Below are 16,659 nucleotides of genomic sequence, written 5' to 3' on the forward strand. Positions count from 1 at the left end.
CTACAAAGGCTTTTTCAGCTGCAGTTTAGATGGTTTGATCTTTATGCGCATTGACAGAATACCAACAGCAGAGAGAGACAGTAGTAAGAATCAAGAGGTAAATCTCCACCCAGGAACCTTTAACTGTCTCACACCTCGGCCAGTCCAGACTGCTGAATGGAAAACAGACTAATGCCACATAACAGCAATGGAGCACTGAACTGTACATGGCTTGGGTTGTGAACCAAACCACACTTGTTGTGTAATAATAACCCCATTTCTCTTTCACATTCTAGCAATGACACATTCATTTTTAGTGATCTACCAGGAATAGAACTCTGGGTACAACCTGTATATTTAAACTCTGTTTACATAAAGAAATATATTAAAATATAATAATGACAATCCCACTTTGACAAAGTAATGTGCCAGGTAGCAACTGATATGTCCAGTTTTCTTGTACCCCACTCCACTGTAGTGTAAACTCCATGGAGTTGAAGGAGCAGGAAGAACTGAGCATACCCTGCTGGCAACCACCCTGCCATTACTGGGACAGAAGAGAAAGGGCCACTGAGCATGCCCATTAATGCTCTGCACGATATTACAATCTCCTTTCCTGCTGTTCGCCTCGTTTGTTTTTATTTCAACCTCTCCACCGTTTCTGGAGATGAGATGGAAATACTTTTTCTTCAAACAACAAGATTTAACCCTCAGTTTGATCCCAAGTAACCATGCAGAACTATGACACATATACACAGCCCATTCTCTTCACATAGCACAGGTAACAAAGCTTGATCAGACTTACTCTACAATGTAAGCTGTTTTCATTAAAAAAAGGAAAAAAATAAACTTAAATTTTCAAAGGTAAATTCTTTATTGTATACACCCGTATATGCTCATGATTTTCAGCGTTATCAGTTTTAATATTTAAATTCAGTACAACTTTTTAAGTAACATTTGCTAATTGTTAAGCTTAATATTTCAAGGTACATGTTTAAAGCCAAGCTAGGTAATTTCATAAAGTGCTACTGTAAACCATTAACGTGCAAAATATTTGTGTTTATAAAAACAAACAAAATATTTAGATATAATAGCTTCAACTATGAAGGTGGTACATAAGAGAGCAAAGATTCACATCAACTCATGTCATTCTAATGTCAGTTGTATACCAATTAGGTAAGAATTACCGTGGCCATCTAAATGAAAAAAAATAAAGAAGTTTATAACATAAATCATTTACATTTTCTAATATTTGTAACATAAAGATATTCTTCAAAACTGTTTTGTTAACTATTTCAAGATTCAAAAGTGCCTGAGTCATTAAGAGGCAATCTGCACTAACATATATTTATTGTTACCTAATGAGTGTAAACAAATTGTGTTTACACGAATTAAATACCGTATTGGCCTGATTATAGGCCGCATTTTCCCCCCATAATTTAAATCTTTAAAGTGGAGGTGCGGCCTATAATCGGGGTTTAGCATTTTTACCATACATTAAATGTAAAAAACCCCAAAAAACTATAAGGTTGCAGCCTATAATCGGGTGCCGCCTATATTCGAGCCAATATGGTAATTATATATAAGCAGTAGCAACCTAAAGGGAGGCAGAGGCGATCCGCCCCATGCGCCACTCATCAGGGGGGGGGTGCCGCGAAGGCCGCCTAACACAGGCCCACAGCTTACTGCGCAAGAAAAATATTTTTCCCACTGAGGTCCCTGCTCCCCATGGGCAAGGATAGAGATGTGTTTAGGGGAAGAGTTGGCACAGGCAGGCTGCTTCAGGGGAAGAGTTGGCACGGGCAGGCTGCTACAGGGGCAGTGGTGGCACAGGCAGGCTGCTACAGGGGCAGCGGTGGAACATATAAATATGGCCCTTAAAGAAAGCTTGTACCATGAGTGGATTAAACAATAAAGAGGGGATTTGTCATCGAAAAACACATAGCAAAAATGTTTGTGGGATAAATGTGTCCAAAACCCCTGTATACAATGGGTTTAAGAGATACCTGTTTGAATGTTGGTATCCTCTCGCCTTTTGGCCTCCGGCACTTTGTCTCTGGTCTGTTGGATAGAGTGAGAAAATAAGTTGCATGATGATCCAGGATAGCTACTTTTTCCATCCAATTAGTTACTATAAACATTGATATGAATGGAATCAGCTGTAAAAATGTAAAGTAGAGTGCAACAGTGATCTACCACTTTACAAGCATCTTAGCTTGCATAATGCATAGCAAGCCTACACAAATTATAGTACAATGAGCAACCTGGTTTAACCTCTGTCAGCGGGAGTTGGCTCCGATAAGGTGGTCTTAAAAATTTAGCTCATGGTGTGAGAATTGTGGATTTTAGCTATGGGACCATTAAACTGAACAAGCTTTATTTATTCTACAGCAACAAGCAACTCAGAGATAACATAATCACAAATAAAATGTGAAATAAATGATGAGATCCTCCTGGGCATAGCACATTTAATTAGGATGGTTGGCCATTTACAATATTATATTCAGAATTTTGTTTAGTGTCATTCTGTGGATTTAAAAAAATAAATATCATTAGACACAATCCCAAAATGTGCTTTGAATCAGAAACTCATTCTTTTTACGCAGAAAAGACACATAGATGCAAATATTTATTTGCATATTCTGCTTTGCTCTTGTTTGGAATACCATGTTCACAATAATTTTATGCATTTAAATATATTGATATATAATCTACAGGGTAGACGGGGATTTGTAAAATTTGTTTCGGAAAGAATTCTGTGGATTTTATAGGCCAAATCCAAATATTGTGCAAATCAATCAGTAAAACGTTACATAAAGGAAGACAAATTGCCATCGTATAATTATCACCAATATATTCCATGAAAAAAAAAACAAAGGCGCTGATCCATTTAGTGAAAACATAAATGGTTCTCTGTAGTATTTTAAGCAAACAAATTTTAGCAGGTTTGTCATTTTATAATTTTTCTCTGTAACCGTAATCGCATACAAACTTTTAAAGATCTCACAGCTTCCACAGCAGCTATTTTTCTCACATGTCAATTAAATTGTTCCGGGAAAAATTATGAAACACAATTTAACTGGAAAAAAGAAATATTTTAAGGAATATTATTTGGCATTTAGCAGGGCTCATAAGCATCATGTCTGTGAAAAGGTTTTTGTTTGGTTTTTAGGGAAATGAAATGAAAATTGGTTTATCTTGGAAAAGATAACATGATGGGAAAATTAATGTCTAAAGAAGTAAATGAGAAGCAATCTTGGAAATTTATTTTAAGGTGATACAGTAGAAATAATAGGAGAGATAATGGGTCCCTCTAATGTTGATTAGAGGGACCCATTGACAGATGTGATGAACGTTGAATGGCTTATGAAGAAAGTTTATGAAATGAAAACAGTGAAAAGGCCCATTTGTAGTCTGCATATATACATATTTTTTTCAGTTTGTCCCTTTGCAAATGCAGACATCTAAACTCATGCGATAGGTACAGTTTGTGTCATCATCCGTTACGCAATTTAAATTTACATGGCTGGCAAACATAAAGCATCACTATTTGGTATGAACAGCATGGAGCTACTTAGTTAAATGGAATAGATTTAATGTATGCAGATAGCACTGGATAATGAGCTGATAAGGATAAGGTTGCACAGCCTTCCATGTGGCCATCGAATGAGATTATGGATAATAAGCAGATTGTAACTCTGATTCTGTTGGCTGATTATCTTCATGCTAGACCTTAATGGAACCTTATTATCCCATAGTCTTCTCACACCATGAATACAGAATGTTGGTGTGTATCACACAGACAGAGCTAAAAAGATTAACTTCATTTGCAACCTGGATCCGACTCACATGCTGTAACTTCTACAATTCAAAGATTCACTAAAAGTTAAGCTACAGTCAAATCCAAAATAAGCACGTTAATCTCTACATGCAACTTGCATATATATTTAATTCAACTTCCAAAAGGGGATCAAACACCACATCCACCTTAAAATCTGAGGCATACGTAACGTAAAAATCAGAGACATACGCAACGTAAAATCAGAGACATACGTAACGTAAAATCAGAGGCATATGTAACATGGGCATATATAAATACACCATCAAGAATTTTTCAAATCCATCCCATCAAGCAATAAGCTGATTTTGTCCATGCTTTTCTTGGTCAACACTCCTAGGATTTAAGTTTTTTTATTTAAATAAACACATATAAACTAAATTTATAGTGCCAGATCTATATTCACATACAGTGCTGTGAAAAAGTATTTGCCCCTTCCCGATTTGTTCTATATTTGCGTATGTGTCACATTTAAAGATCACCTAAGACAGAGACAACGTGAGTAAACACAAAATGCAGCTTTTAAATGATCATTTTAGTTATTGAAGGCAATCTTTTTGGGAACACTGATCTTGACTGAAGTAAGTGAGGCCTGCAGTTCTTCACATGTTACTCTTGGTCCTTTTGTGACCTTCTGGATGAGTCGTCGTTCCACTCTCAAAGAAATCGCTCTCACAGTGGTTCACTAAAGCCCCAGAGCCTTAGAAATGCCTTTGTAACCGTTCCCAGACTGATAGATGTAAATTACTTTGTTTCTCATCTGTTCTTGAATTTCCTTAGATTGCGCCATCATGTGCTGCTTTTTGAGACTTTTAGCCTAATCCACTTTGGTTCTATTTAATTCATCTCTAGATTCAACAGGCATGTCAGTAATTATGTCTGGTGTGCCTACTGAAATTGAACCAATTATCAATTAAATTTGGTTAAATGGTAGATTTCGTATCAAAGGAGTTTTTTCCTTCTACATGAAATCATTTAAAAACTAGATTTTGTGTTTACTCAGGTTATCTTTGTCCAAAAAGAAGAAATCAGGCAAACATTTTTCAATAACATAACCACACTTGTGCACAAGTCACAAAACAAGAAATTATCTAAAAAGAAAAAAAGAAAAAAAAAAGGGAAGACTTGGACATTACAATCTCACAATCTCAAAACAATATTTATGATAAAAAATATTGCATGTACAGTGTTAATAATTAATAATATTGATTGTTATTAGACAAAGCAAAATGGATGTGTGGTTGGGAAAGCCATTACCAGCAAGATGGAATATGAGTTACTATTGAAATATGCAATGATACCTTTTTTTACTGGACATAGTAATAATACTTAAATGACAAGCTTATGAGAGTTTGGGGGTTATTCTGAGAGCGTCGGTGTTTCCTGAAGTTGCAAACACTTGCAAAAAACAGAAATACAATTGATGGCAAGTTTTACCATTATTTTCAGCTTTAGCAAACACCAAGGCTCTGTGAATAATCACCTACTTTAAATATAAATATTATAGAATAAATAACACAATACCTTAACTTTTCCACTCAATGATTTCTGAGCTTAGAAAGTTTTGTCCTCTGAAGTGACTACAAATTCAAGAGACCGTTTTTTCTCTGGATAAGTAAAATTATATATGGATATGAAAAATGTCCTAGTGTAAGTTAAGTGTTAGGATACAGATGACTAAATGCGAACACCAAACACACAGATCAGGACAGGCTCTGCCACACTGACACCCAACAACACACACCAGGACAGACTCTGCCACACCGACACCCAAACACACACACCAAGAGAGGCTCTGCCACACCGACACCCAAACACACCAGGACAGGCACTGCAACACCGACACCTAAACACACACCAGGACAGTCTCTGCCACACGACACACACATACATACACACACAAGGACACGCTTTGCCACGCCGACAACCTAACCACACAGATCAGGACAGGCTCTGCCACACCGACACAAAACATACAAACCAGGAGAGGATCTACCACATCGACACCCAAACACACACACCAGGACAGGCTCTGCCACATCGACACCCAAACACACATCAGGACAGACTTTGCCACACTAACAACCTAAACACACACACCAGGACACAATCTACCACACTGGCACCCACACACACACCAGTGTGATGCCCCCTCCTTTTATATTGATGCCCACACACACTTGTGTATTGCCCCATGTATTTGTGCCCTTCAGTCAGCCCCCCATTGTGTATTTATGCCCCCAATTGTGTATTTATATCACCAACCAGCCCCCCTTTTTTATTGGATTAATGTGATGCCCCCAGACCCCCCCACTGTGTATTTATGCCCCCAGCCAGCACCCCCATTAGTATTGTTTTGTATGATGCCCCACCGCCTTGCGCACTTATCCGGTAGGCCCTGCCCTGTCTGGCCCTGGTGATGGAGGCCACAGTGTCCAATTGATGGGCAGTTCCAGATTTGGCGTGGGGGGGCAACAGTGGGCCCCCCTGTAGTGACACCACTGGTCAGAGTTGCTCAGATTCTTATGTTTGCCCATTTTTCCTGCTTCTAAGTTCTAACACATCAACTTTGAGGACAAAATATTCAATTGTTGCCTAATGTTGCCTATCCCACCCACTGACAGGTGCCATGATAACAAGATTAGCAGTGTTATTTACGCCACCTGTCAGTAATCATACTGTTATGGCTGATCGGTGTATGTTTGGTAAATTGTTTTTGTTGAATGAAAAACCAGCTCCTATTCACAATATCATGTAAATGTATGTGTATCATTGTTGAGTTCTAATATTACCAAAGGTATACAAGTAGCATGGCTGACAGGTCTTTGGTCATCCAAATAATTTCAGTTGGGCTGTCAACATTTATTCTATAAAAAACAATCATAAAATGCCACAAATCTTTCTGAAGACACACCACTGTCAACAATAGCTGCAGGCAGTATGCCTCATAATTTTAAATGTTGTTTCTTCACGTTACAATGTTTACAGTTACTCAGTGTTTTGTTTTCTTCTGCTTATTAGATTTGTATATGGTATGAGCCTAGAAAAAAGTGAGAGACAGACTGGTTCTACAAAATAAAATGTTACTATTTAGCTTCTAAAAACATTGGTCACTAGGCCAATTGCCTCAAGAAATATGTTGGCTTCTACAGAACTACTGACCTTGCAAATGGTAGTGTTCTCTTCTCTGGGCCTTCAGTGTCCTCCTTTTTGCTATGCAGGCACCATAAACAATGGCCTTCAGCTTCTTGAACTGAGCTATAAGAGATTCCTGCAAGACAAATAAATGAAATGTTGCCACAGATCCTATTTATAGTAAATCTCAAAGTCGTATGTGCAGCTGCCACTGGTTTTATGCACCATATAGGAACCATAGGGGCACATTCACTTCATTATGGTTTTACATATGTCTATATCTGACAGCAATAACCTTAGAAATCCAAATCTCTATGATGCAGGAAGAACAGCAAGACTGATTGTTAAACTATAACAGCAAGAACAATCAGGAAAGATAAGCGACCAAAACATTTATCAGAAAGACTGATAAAAATGTAGCTTTTACTAGTAAATATGTGCCAAAGCAAATACGTTACCTATGATACCAAATGATGACGTGCATCAATTGAAGCACAATTCCTTATTACTAAAAAGCGCTTTGAACACATTGAAAAAAATCTGAAATACATATCATAAATATGGATGGCAGATTATAAATAAATACAAAAGTGATGGTGAAATATTGTACAACTGAATATTCTAGGAAAGTGAAATGACCAGCCAACCAAGATGTGTGTTTAATTATTCCCCTTTTCCTGTTTTTTTATGATTTCATACAAATATCTCTGGTAAGCTGTAGTGACCGATGTCAGTGATGGAGAAGAAGCTCTGCAGAGAATTTTCTGTAAAAACACTAGCCTGATATTTCACCAACTTGCCCCAGAATCGACCACTCCATTGCACAGAAGTGAAACACCACCTACACTAGTTTTCAAAACAAACTTTTCCACCTCTTTCTCATGGACTGGTTAGATAACACAATTCACAAGGAACATGACACCAAAAAATTCTTTAAACATGGAAACCATACATAAACTCCTTAGAAGACGCAACAAAAAATCAAACCAACAAATGTTCCAGTACACCCCTTGGTTTTAAGGACAACAACTGTAAGGGTGATCGCCAATACGCTTTTGACCTGACAACTGACTTGTGCAGTGGACAGATCATTATCGAAATAATGAACGATTACATGACCAATAACTTGTTTAAAAATAAAAAATAAATAAAATTCCCTGTAATGCAGTTTGACCTTAGATATTTGCTTTCTTAGCAAACTTGACTATTATCGATAAGCTGTTCTGTATACTATGTGAAGTATCCACTCCATCAATGTTGATATGCATGTCTGGGAGTTTGGGGGAGGGAAAGGGAGTCAAAAATGGTTATGTTACTGCTTCACAGCTAAAAAGCCTAACTTGCCCATTATTGAAAAGCCATTCTGTATACTATGTGAAGTATCCACTCGATCAATGTTGATATGTATGTATGGGATGTTATATAATGTTTTCTTCATATATTATCATATATTATGTGAGAGCCCTGCAGATAATAACAGTGCAAGTAGTATGATGAAAATGTGAATCTGTTACAAAAAATTGGGAACAAAATAGACAAGATCATTTTTACCTTATTCTTTTTCATGTGCAGGCTGGTCTAGGACAATTGCTTATTCTCTCCTTATTCCCTGTTAAGCTGGGCCATAGATGTCCCAACACCTTACTAAAACAGTGTTCCAGTGGTGAACTACTGACAGCATGCTGAGCCAGCTGCCGGAGCCATTGACACAGCAGATGGCTGGCTGGCAAGCACTGCAGGAAACATTATTCTGCATAGAAATACACGGCTACCTTGCTGTGTAGACAACATTCAGCCCTCCCACAAAGTCCCCCCTTCATTTCTCCTTTATTTTACTCTCCCATCGATGGCTCACCTCTCTTCCACGCGGGGGTGTCACAGAGCACTCCTTCAAGTCCCTGGATTGAAGACATGATCATCCCTTTAATGTACTAAATACTACTATCACCATGATATGAGTGTTTATTCATGTAGATTGTACACCTGTTGTCTCTTTAAGTCAAATTGTTATGTTACATACTACGTGTTGTGTCCTGTCCAACCATTGTAGAGCACTATGGAATTTGATGGCGCTATATAAAACAATAAATAATAATAATGTACTATTTGTCTATTACTGTCAGTGTCTGTGTAGGAGTCTGACAGTATGCCTCAAAGGGCTCTATGTGTTTGTTATTATGGTTGAGAGTGGCCCACATATGCATGTGTTAGTATAGATGACTGTAATATGATTTTATCAATTTCACACTGTGGTGGAGTCTGAGTGGTCTGTGTGTGTGTCAGTGTCTCAATGTGGCTCAGAGTGGTCTGTAGGTTTATATGCGTCAGTATTGTAGTGCTTCAACCAAACATCACTATTGGGTCTCAGTTCATGCACCCATGTGGACAGCTATTGGTGGCGCATTCAAGATTTCAGCATTGACATCCTTATGCTGCAGGCAGTCTAGATTTCCAGACAGGCTAATATGTCAGTTCTTGGAAAGAGGGTGGGGATGGGGGGGTCAAAATAACTGACCAAGTCCATATACATACTGATTCTGTATGTACAGTTGAAAAATAATTTTCTCATGGAACACCGTATACAGTTACATCCTGTTATAATAAAGGAAAACTCCAGCCATTCTATACACATTAATGTATATGATAGCTTGGAGGTCGCTTTACATTTTCATGTGGAGGAGATGTCCTGCCTGAGCTGCAGCTGTCCTATTAAAATCAATTTTGTAATTATTCTGTCGTTCAATCTAAAGTCACACTTTATTTTGATCCTCAATGATGCATTGATATCAGGTTCATATAAAGTGTTTCAGATAATGCACAAAAAATAAATATTAAAAACTATGGTTTGATTACCCAGATCTCAAACCTGAGTCACCTAAATAGCCTGACTTCATCTGATTTTGAGTGTTCCCTTGTTTATTCTCTGTCTTACATCTCTATCAGTATCGGACAAGCTGTTAGAACACACAGAGACACTCTGAAAGGTATTACTCAATGATAAGCTATGAAGTAGGTATGAGATGTGTACTGGGCCATTGCAGAAGGACATTCTTTGTGATGATAAACCATTAATCACAGTGCCATGCAGAGATGTATTTGCACAGGTGTCTTTGGAATGCAAAACCAATCAACACAAGAAAGACAAATAACGTTTCCTACATTCTTAAAAAATATATGTTTGTGAATTGTTCTTGGTTCTAAAATTAAGTATTTATTTTGATAAATAAATAACCCGGTCACCAGATTTGGGAGTTTTTTTTCATTCAAATTAAAATAATAACATAACAATAAACTAAATAATACCAGCAAATGTGTGATATATTCCATGGTCTCTGTATGTCAAATATGTTAAAAGAGGCAAAAAAAACTAATGTATTAATGTGGCTATTGAGATGTTTGCAAATATATATATTTTTTTATTTTAACAGTGGGGGAAGTAAATAATGTAATCATGTATACAATAAATTATGCATGCAATGCGAAGCAAACAGCAAGTTTACTGATGCATGCATGAATGTATAGGTTTAATATGAGAGAAAAAAAAAACGTTTTAACACCCCATCTAATTATTATGTCTAACCAGGGAAGCAAAAGTGTGATGTTTCCATAAAAGCTCCATATATTTCCATTTACACTATTGTTAGTGTTTTTGTCAGGCTTCCTGAAACAAGAGAAGGAATAAAGTGCAAAAGAACAACTAACAGAAAACATGGGCACGAATAGAACATTTCTGCTAATCTGATCTTTCTTAATTAATAGAGTTCTAAGAGACGTTTGCTTCTCATACAATGATGCTCACAGGCTTATCTTTAATGCTACTAAACAGCACCTTAATGTTCTATTCAACTTTTTCCAGTTGTGGCGCTATGTGGTCAGCATCAGTATACATGCATCATTCTATGTAATCATGGTATACCTTTAAAAAAACAAAACAGCTCAGATTTGAAGGTAAAATATGTTCATATGACAGGAAGGGGAGAATGGATAAGTCTGGTGCAACATAGGTGTTGGATGACAACAGAGGAGACAAAGGTAATGCACTCTTCAGCATTCTGTTATCACCTTCTTGAAGCTAAACTACAATAAATAAAGAAAATAATTTTTATTTTTAATTTTGGTCAGTTCCCCGGGCTGACATTTACTAATTACATGGTTAATGCCTTTTTTCAAAAATACCATCAACTTTAGAAATGTTATACCACATAGCATTGGTGGACATTATTGCATTAACACAACTCTTCAGGATTGATTCTAAGATTGATTATGTTCAAACAAACTGCTACTGCTCCACATATGCTACACCCTCCATTATCTACAAGCCCTTGGTCCCCATCTCACATTCACCTACTTGTGTTAACATTAGGGTTTATTGACTAATTCATGTTTCAGTTAACCATGTGTCTCTCTTAATATGGAAAGTCCTTCCCGAATTTCCTCCATTAACATTGGGTTGGCAATGAGATAGTTCTGAATATAAGTTATGGTTGCTGCTAAAGCCACACTCTACTATTATTGCATCCTTCAAAACCATCAAGACCAGTTTGGATCGCACGCTCTAGGATCACCACACTCTTTAAGGACTATGATTTGCGTCAGTGAGCTGGCACCACACTGAAAGGGAACCCCAAATCAGTGATTGTGCCATAGACCTCACTTCACCATCATCAACTTTCACTGGAACTCCAACACGCTTGATACACATTAAGACTGCTAGGAAATTACATGTCAACTTGAAAGGACTATGTGTTTGTTGCCTTAGGGAGAACAATCATTATGCTGACTTACCTTCTGGCCTTGTGACCAGCTTGCATTAGATCTATTAAATATATAAAACACTATAGTTCACATCCATGCAATTACAACCAAAAGTCCTTTCTTTACATGGCTGGAAAATATGTAAGTCAAAATAACAGATTTTGACTTACTGTAATTAGTCTAAGGTATAAAAATACAAATAAGATAATAAAGATCTTTCACCCCCTCTTTTTACTCACCTCACTGACTGTCTTTCAGGAATTCCATCATGGATGCTGTTTCATTGCCTAAAGCTAAACGTCTCCAAGACTGAGCTTATGGTAATACTGCCATCCGCTCTGTCCACTTACTGTTGGCAACTCCACTATCCAACTGACAGACCAAGTTCCCTGCCTTGTTGTCACACTTGACTCTGCTCTCTCCTTCATTCCTCACATCCAGTATTTCACAAAATCCTGCTGCTTTCACCTGAAAAACATCTCCCAAATTTGCCAATTCCACTCACAAGAAACAACCAAAATCTTAATCCATTACATTGTGATATCCCATCTGGATTATTTCAACTCCCTACTAACTAGTCTCCCCCTCTCCCTCCTTTCACCACACCAATCCATCCTCAAGAAGATTAATCTTTCTCTGTTACCATTCCTCATCTGCTGCTCCACTGTGCCAATCACTCCACTGGCTCCCCGTACTGTCCAATCCTAATTCTGACCATGACCTAGAGAGCACTTAAGAACTCCGCATCCCCTATATCTCTACCCTACTATCCAAATACACCCCTTACCGCTCTCTTAGTTCCTCTCATGCCTTGCATTTCTCTTCTACTGTCATTACCTCTTTTCACTCCTGTATTTCTCATGTGCTATAACCCTTACATGGAATCCCCTTTCACTGTTCTGTCAGACTTTCTACCTCGTGTGCAAGTTTCAAAAGTTTTCTAAAAAAACCCCAAATTTTTCGAGACGCGAAAAGCCTTCCACCTAACACTCTCAGCCATCATCCTAATCAAGCCATCTGAATGACCAACAACCTCTACAGATCATCTGGACCCTATCAATTCACCCCCATCCAAGCAGTCCTCTCCTATTGTTTCACTTCCCCCTCAACCACCAACTAAATTGTAAGATCGCAAGAGCAGGGCCCTCTTCTCCTTTTGTACTAGTTTGTTAATGTGTGTGATTTTAAATTATTTCACAAACTCTGTAATAGTGATAATAAATCTGCTGGAGCTATATAAATACATGTTATGAAAGCATTCTATACTAAGATATTTCACTTTCAATCTGCATGCATAATAAGTTTTTAAAAATAAATAAAATTACTTCATAACAAGCCATACACAATAACAAAGTAAAGGGTAAACAGAAGAAAAATATATAGTAAATATATACAAAATGCAGATAATTAGCTTAACATGTTTCATTCTGCCTATGGCTGTGTGTGTGCAAGGTGTGTCTAAAAAGTCCTATAAGTAAAATAACCTCAGTAATTACACAACATATAGCCTTCTGGGGTGAGAGTTTTGTTTTCAGGAGAAACAGAAAACAGGCCCTAACTATGCGTATATATAAATATACATACATCTAAAAAGAAAAACACTTGTTCTACAAGTAAAACTGCATGATCGTTCCAGGGAGTAAAAAATGAAAACAAAACAACCACTAGAATATCTTTTGATAATGAGTGCAAGAGGCTAGCTTTTCAAATAATAATCAGTAGTTTGCCTAAGTATGGAAATCCCACCCTGCTATCACGTATCTGCCGCCACAGAGAAGGGGGAGAATCCCTTCTACCTTGCTACAGCTTCTTCAGCCACCAAGGAGAAGGGGGAGACAACCCTCCCACAACCAGAAGAAGAGGGAGACCTCCCTCTGCTCCACTACTGCCTACTCATTTTCATTATCACTTATTATCGATTTTAGCAATTAGTTGTTGCACCCCTAGAACAGAGAGAACTTCAGTACAGGGAATTGATCAGATTATAATGGCATTTCCACATCCAGACAGAGATATCAGTTTTTTATCAAAATGAATAGCCTGGACTTACCGTATTTGCCTGATTATAGGCTGCACCCCCCCACACACTTTAAGTCTTACATTCGGAGTTTAGCTCAGGGGTGCGCAGTTCGCATTGCCCAGTGCTCGGGGCAGGCAGTTCCAGGCGCCGGGCAGGTGTTTCTTTTTTTCTTTTTCATTTAGCCCTGCTGTGGGCAAGCAGCAGGGTTAGGATCCAGGTCCCCCGCAGCACTGCAGGGGACCTGGATCCTCCTCTCCGGCAGCCGGTGGACGTCTGCGTGATGCAGACAACCTCTGCTGCTGCTGGCACTTCTGCCGGGGCTTCTATGATGGAGCGCCAGCATTACATGACCTTCCGGTGACCATCTGTGCGATGCGCTGACATAGAAACCCCGGCAGATGTGGTGAACAGCAGCATAGGTTTTGACACGCATCACGCAGACGTTCACCGGTTGCCCCCGCAAGACCAGGGAGTCTGGGGATGGATTGGTAAATTGGTAAGGGGCATAAAGCATATCAGGGGAGCAGAGTGGCATATCTGAGGGCAGAGTGACATATCAGGGAAGCAGAGTGTCATATCAGGGAAGCAGAGTGACATATCAGGGGGGCATAAAGCATATCAGGGGACCAGAATGGAATATCTGGGGGGCATAAAGCATATCTGTGGAGGCAGATTGGCATATCTGGGGGGCATAAAGCATATCGGTGGAACAGAGTGGTATATCTGTTTGTATATAACATATGCTGACTAACTGTATAATAGATACCAAAAATGTTAAAACACATGCATTCCTGTTCATTAGGTAAAATACTGTTTAACCATTCCACTCATGTGTATTTTTCTTTTAAAAACACATTTTTCTTTAAAATAGCACCAAACTTTAAGGGTGCGGCCTATAATCGAGGCAATACAGTATTAGTAAGCTAAAAGCACGAGTTATAGGTAGTTTTAAAAACTTCATTTTGTTCTGCCTCTTTTACAAAGTCAAACCATTCCAACAATACTTGTAGCAGTGGAAAGAAAGTGGAAAGAAGTGAAACTTTATATTCATGCTATGGGTTTTAATTCGCATTTACTCTTATCCGCTACCTAATGATATTCTTTGCTATGGAAGTACAAAAGTAGAGCATACTTACATTGCCATCCAAGATCTCCTCCACAGAACTCCCTTTATGGCAATGCAGGTACTTCTGATGGAACAGCTTCCCGTCAAATGTGTTCCACGGCATCAAATCCATCATTTTAAAGGGGTATCCACAGGCACTATTGGCTCCCATCAATGTAACTATGCCACGGAGGTACAGAAATGCAAGGTGGACTGCTCTGGAGTCAACAAAATAAACCTGGTGGGAGAAAAGGAGAAGTGAGAAACAATTGCTCAAACAAAACACAAACACAAGTTAATAATAGTTTAACCAATATTTTAAACCATTGATAACAAGCAGTTTCAGAATTTTCACTATGCCTTTAATAAATCAAAATTTCTTTCATTTCCTCTGTATTTTATTGATTTATTTAGCTGCATCATGTAAGGCAGCAATTCTAAAAGCTATTAGCCTCACCTCCCTCAATCCACAAATAAATTACAAAATGAATATATAAAACTTAACAGTTAATTCATAAATCAAAATCCAAAGCAGGAAAAAGCCAGATCAAAATAGAAATACGCTATACTTCTATCACCACTATTAGAATATTGCAGACATTGCAAGGGTGAGCTGTACTGCTAGCTGAACATTATAATAGCGGTACAGGTTACTATCGCAACAGATTAGTGAGGCATCAACTCTTTAATGGGGTGAACAGCCTCTTGTAACAAATATATTATATATATATATATATATATTTGTTTGTTTTTGTTTAATATATGTATTGAAAGATTTTCACAGTTTTCGCAAATCACGTAAACAGGCTTGGTTGGAACGTTTACAATAATATTTCACCATATTGCTGGTGTTACCCATTCATAGTGATTTCATCCTCAGGATGAGGTTGCATTCCCATACATTTGCATAGACATATGTGCTTTTGAGATTATACATAAAAAGAAAAGGGTCAGAAATTTGTACCAGGAAAATAATAGGCATCAAAATATCATAATAAAAAGGAATAAGGGAGGGCAGAATGTCTCCACTATCATAGTAGTGTGGTTCCAATGAAGTGTAATTTAGATGAAACCCTATTTTTTATCATAGCACATTTTACTCATGCCTCCAGGTATTTAAGGCATTCCTCCTCCTTCAAGAAGGTTTCCCAGGGCAACATTACATTGAGAGGATGCTATCGAATTCTCCACCAAAGGGATGGACTCCACCGTGGCCAGCCACTCTCCAAATGAATGCACTTCTGAATATTTCCAGTGTCGGAATGAGCAGTTTAGCTGCATCCAACAAGTGTATAGCAAGTGAACGCTTATATGCAGTGAAACCATGAGTAGTATTGTATATCAGGATAGTAAGTGGATCCATAGGGATTGCGGGGTCATCCACTATTCTAATAACATCTGCAATAGTTCGCCAATAAGGCTGGATTTTCCGGCAACCCCACCACATGTGCATAAAATCTCCCCTCTCGTCCCTGCATCTCCGGCAACCGTCTGGTATCCCAGGTTAGATTCTATGTACTGTATGGGGAACCCTGTACCACCTGGATAGGATTTCAAATGCATTTTCTTGTATTTTGGTTAACAGCGAGTATTTATGTGTTAGTTCAGCTATTTCCCTATTGCTGCTTGGTCAAGGCCAGAATCTCTTTCCACAGTAATATGTAATCCGGCGTTTGTGAGGATTTGAGGTCTGCCTGGGTGGTGATTCTCCAAAAAAGCATAGCAGGTGAAATCGTGTGGGTCGACCCGATATTACCCCTGGTCAAGGAAGATACAAAATGAGCAAGCCGAGTTTCCTTCTATCACACCTGCTTTGTAATGCCGCCA

At 38.3% G+C, this 16,659-nt stretch overlaps 1 protein-coding gene across 1 annotated transcript in view; it reads right to left on the bottom strand.

The window, feature by feature from the left end:
- Positions 1 to 10,581: 10,581 nt before the first annotated feature.
- Positions 10,582 to 16,659, bottom strand: part of LOC149283378 (constitutive coactivator of peroxisome proliferator-activated receptor gamma-like) — a 34,766-nt gene continuing 28,688 nt past the window's right edge. The window contains exons 6-8 of the mRNA XM_089497611.1: positions 14,864 to 15,070; positions 12,058 to 12,175; positions 10,582 to 10,613 (exon numbers count right to left, since the gene is read on the bottom strand). Coding sequence (XP_089353737.1) covers positions 10,582 to 10,613; positions 12,058 to 12,175; positions 14,864 to 15,070 — 357 coding nt within the window. The remainder of the gene's footprint in view (positions 10,614 to 12,057; positions 12,176 to 14,863; positions 15,071 to 16,659) is intronic.

Source organism: Sceloporus occidentalis, unplaced genomic scaffold, assembly GCF_023333645.1.
Source record: "Sceloporus occidentalis isolate IW3139 unplaced genomic scaffold, rSceOcc1.0.p SCAF_105, whole genome shotgun sequence".
In the NCBI taxonomy this organism is placed as follows: domain Eukaryota; kingdom Metazoa; phylum Chordata; class Lepidosauria; order Squamata; family Phrynosomatidae; genus Sceloporus; species Sceloporus occidentalis.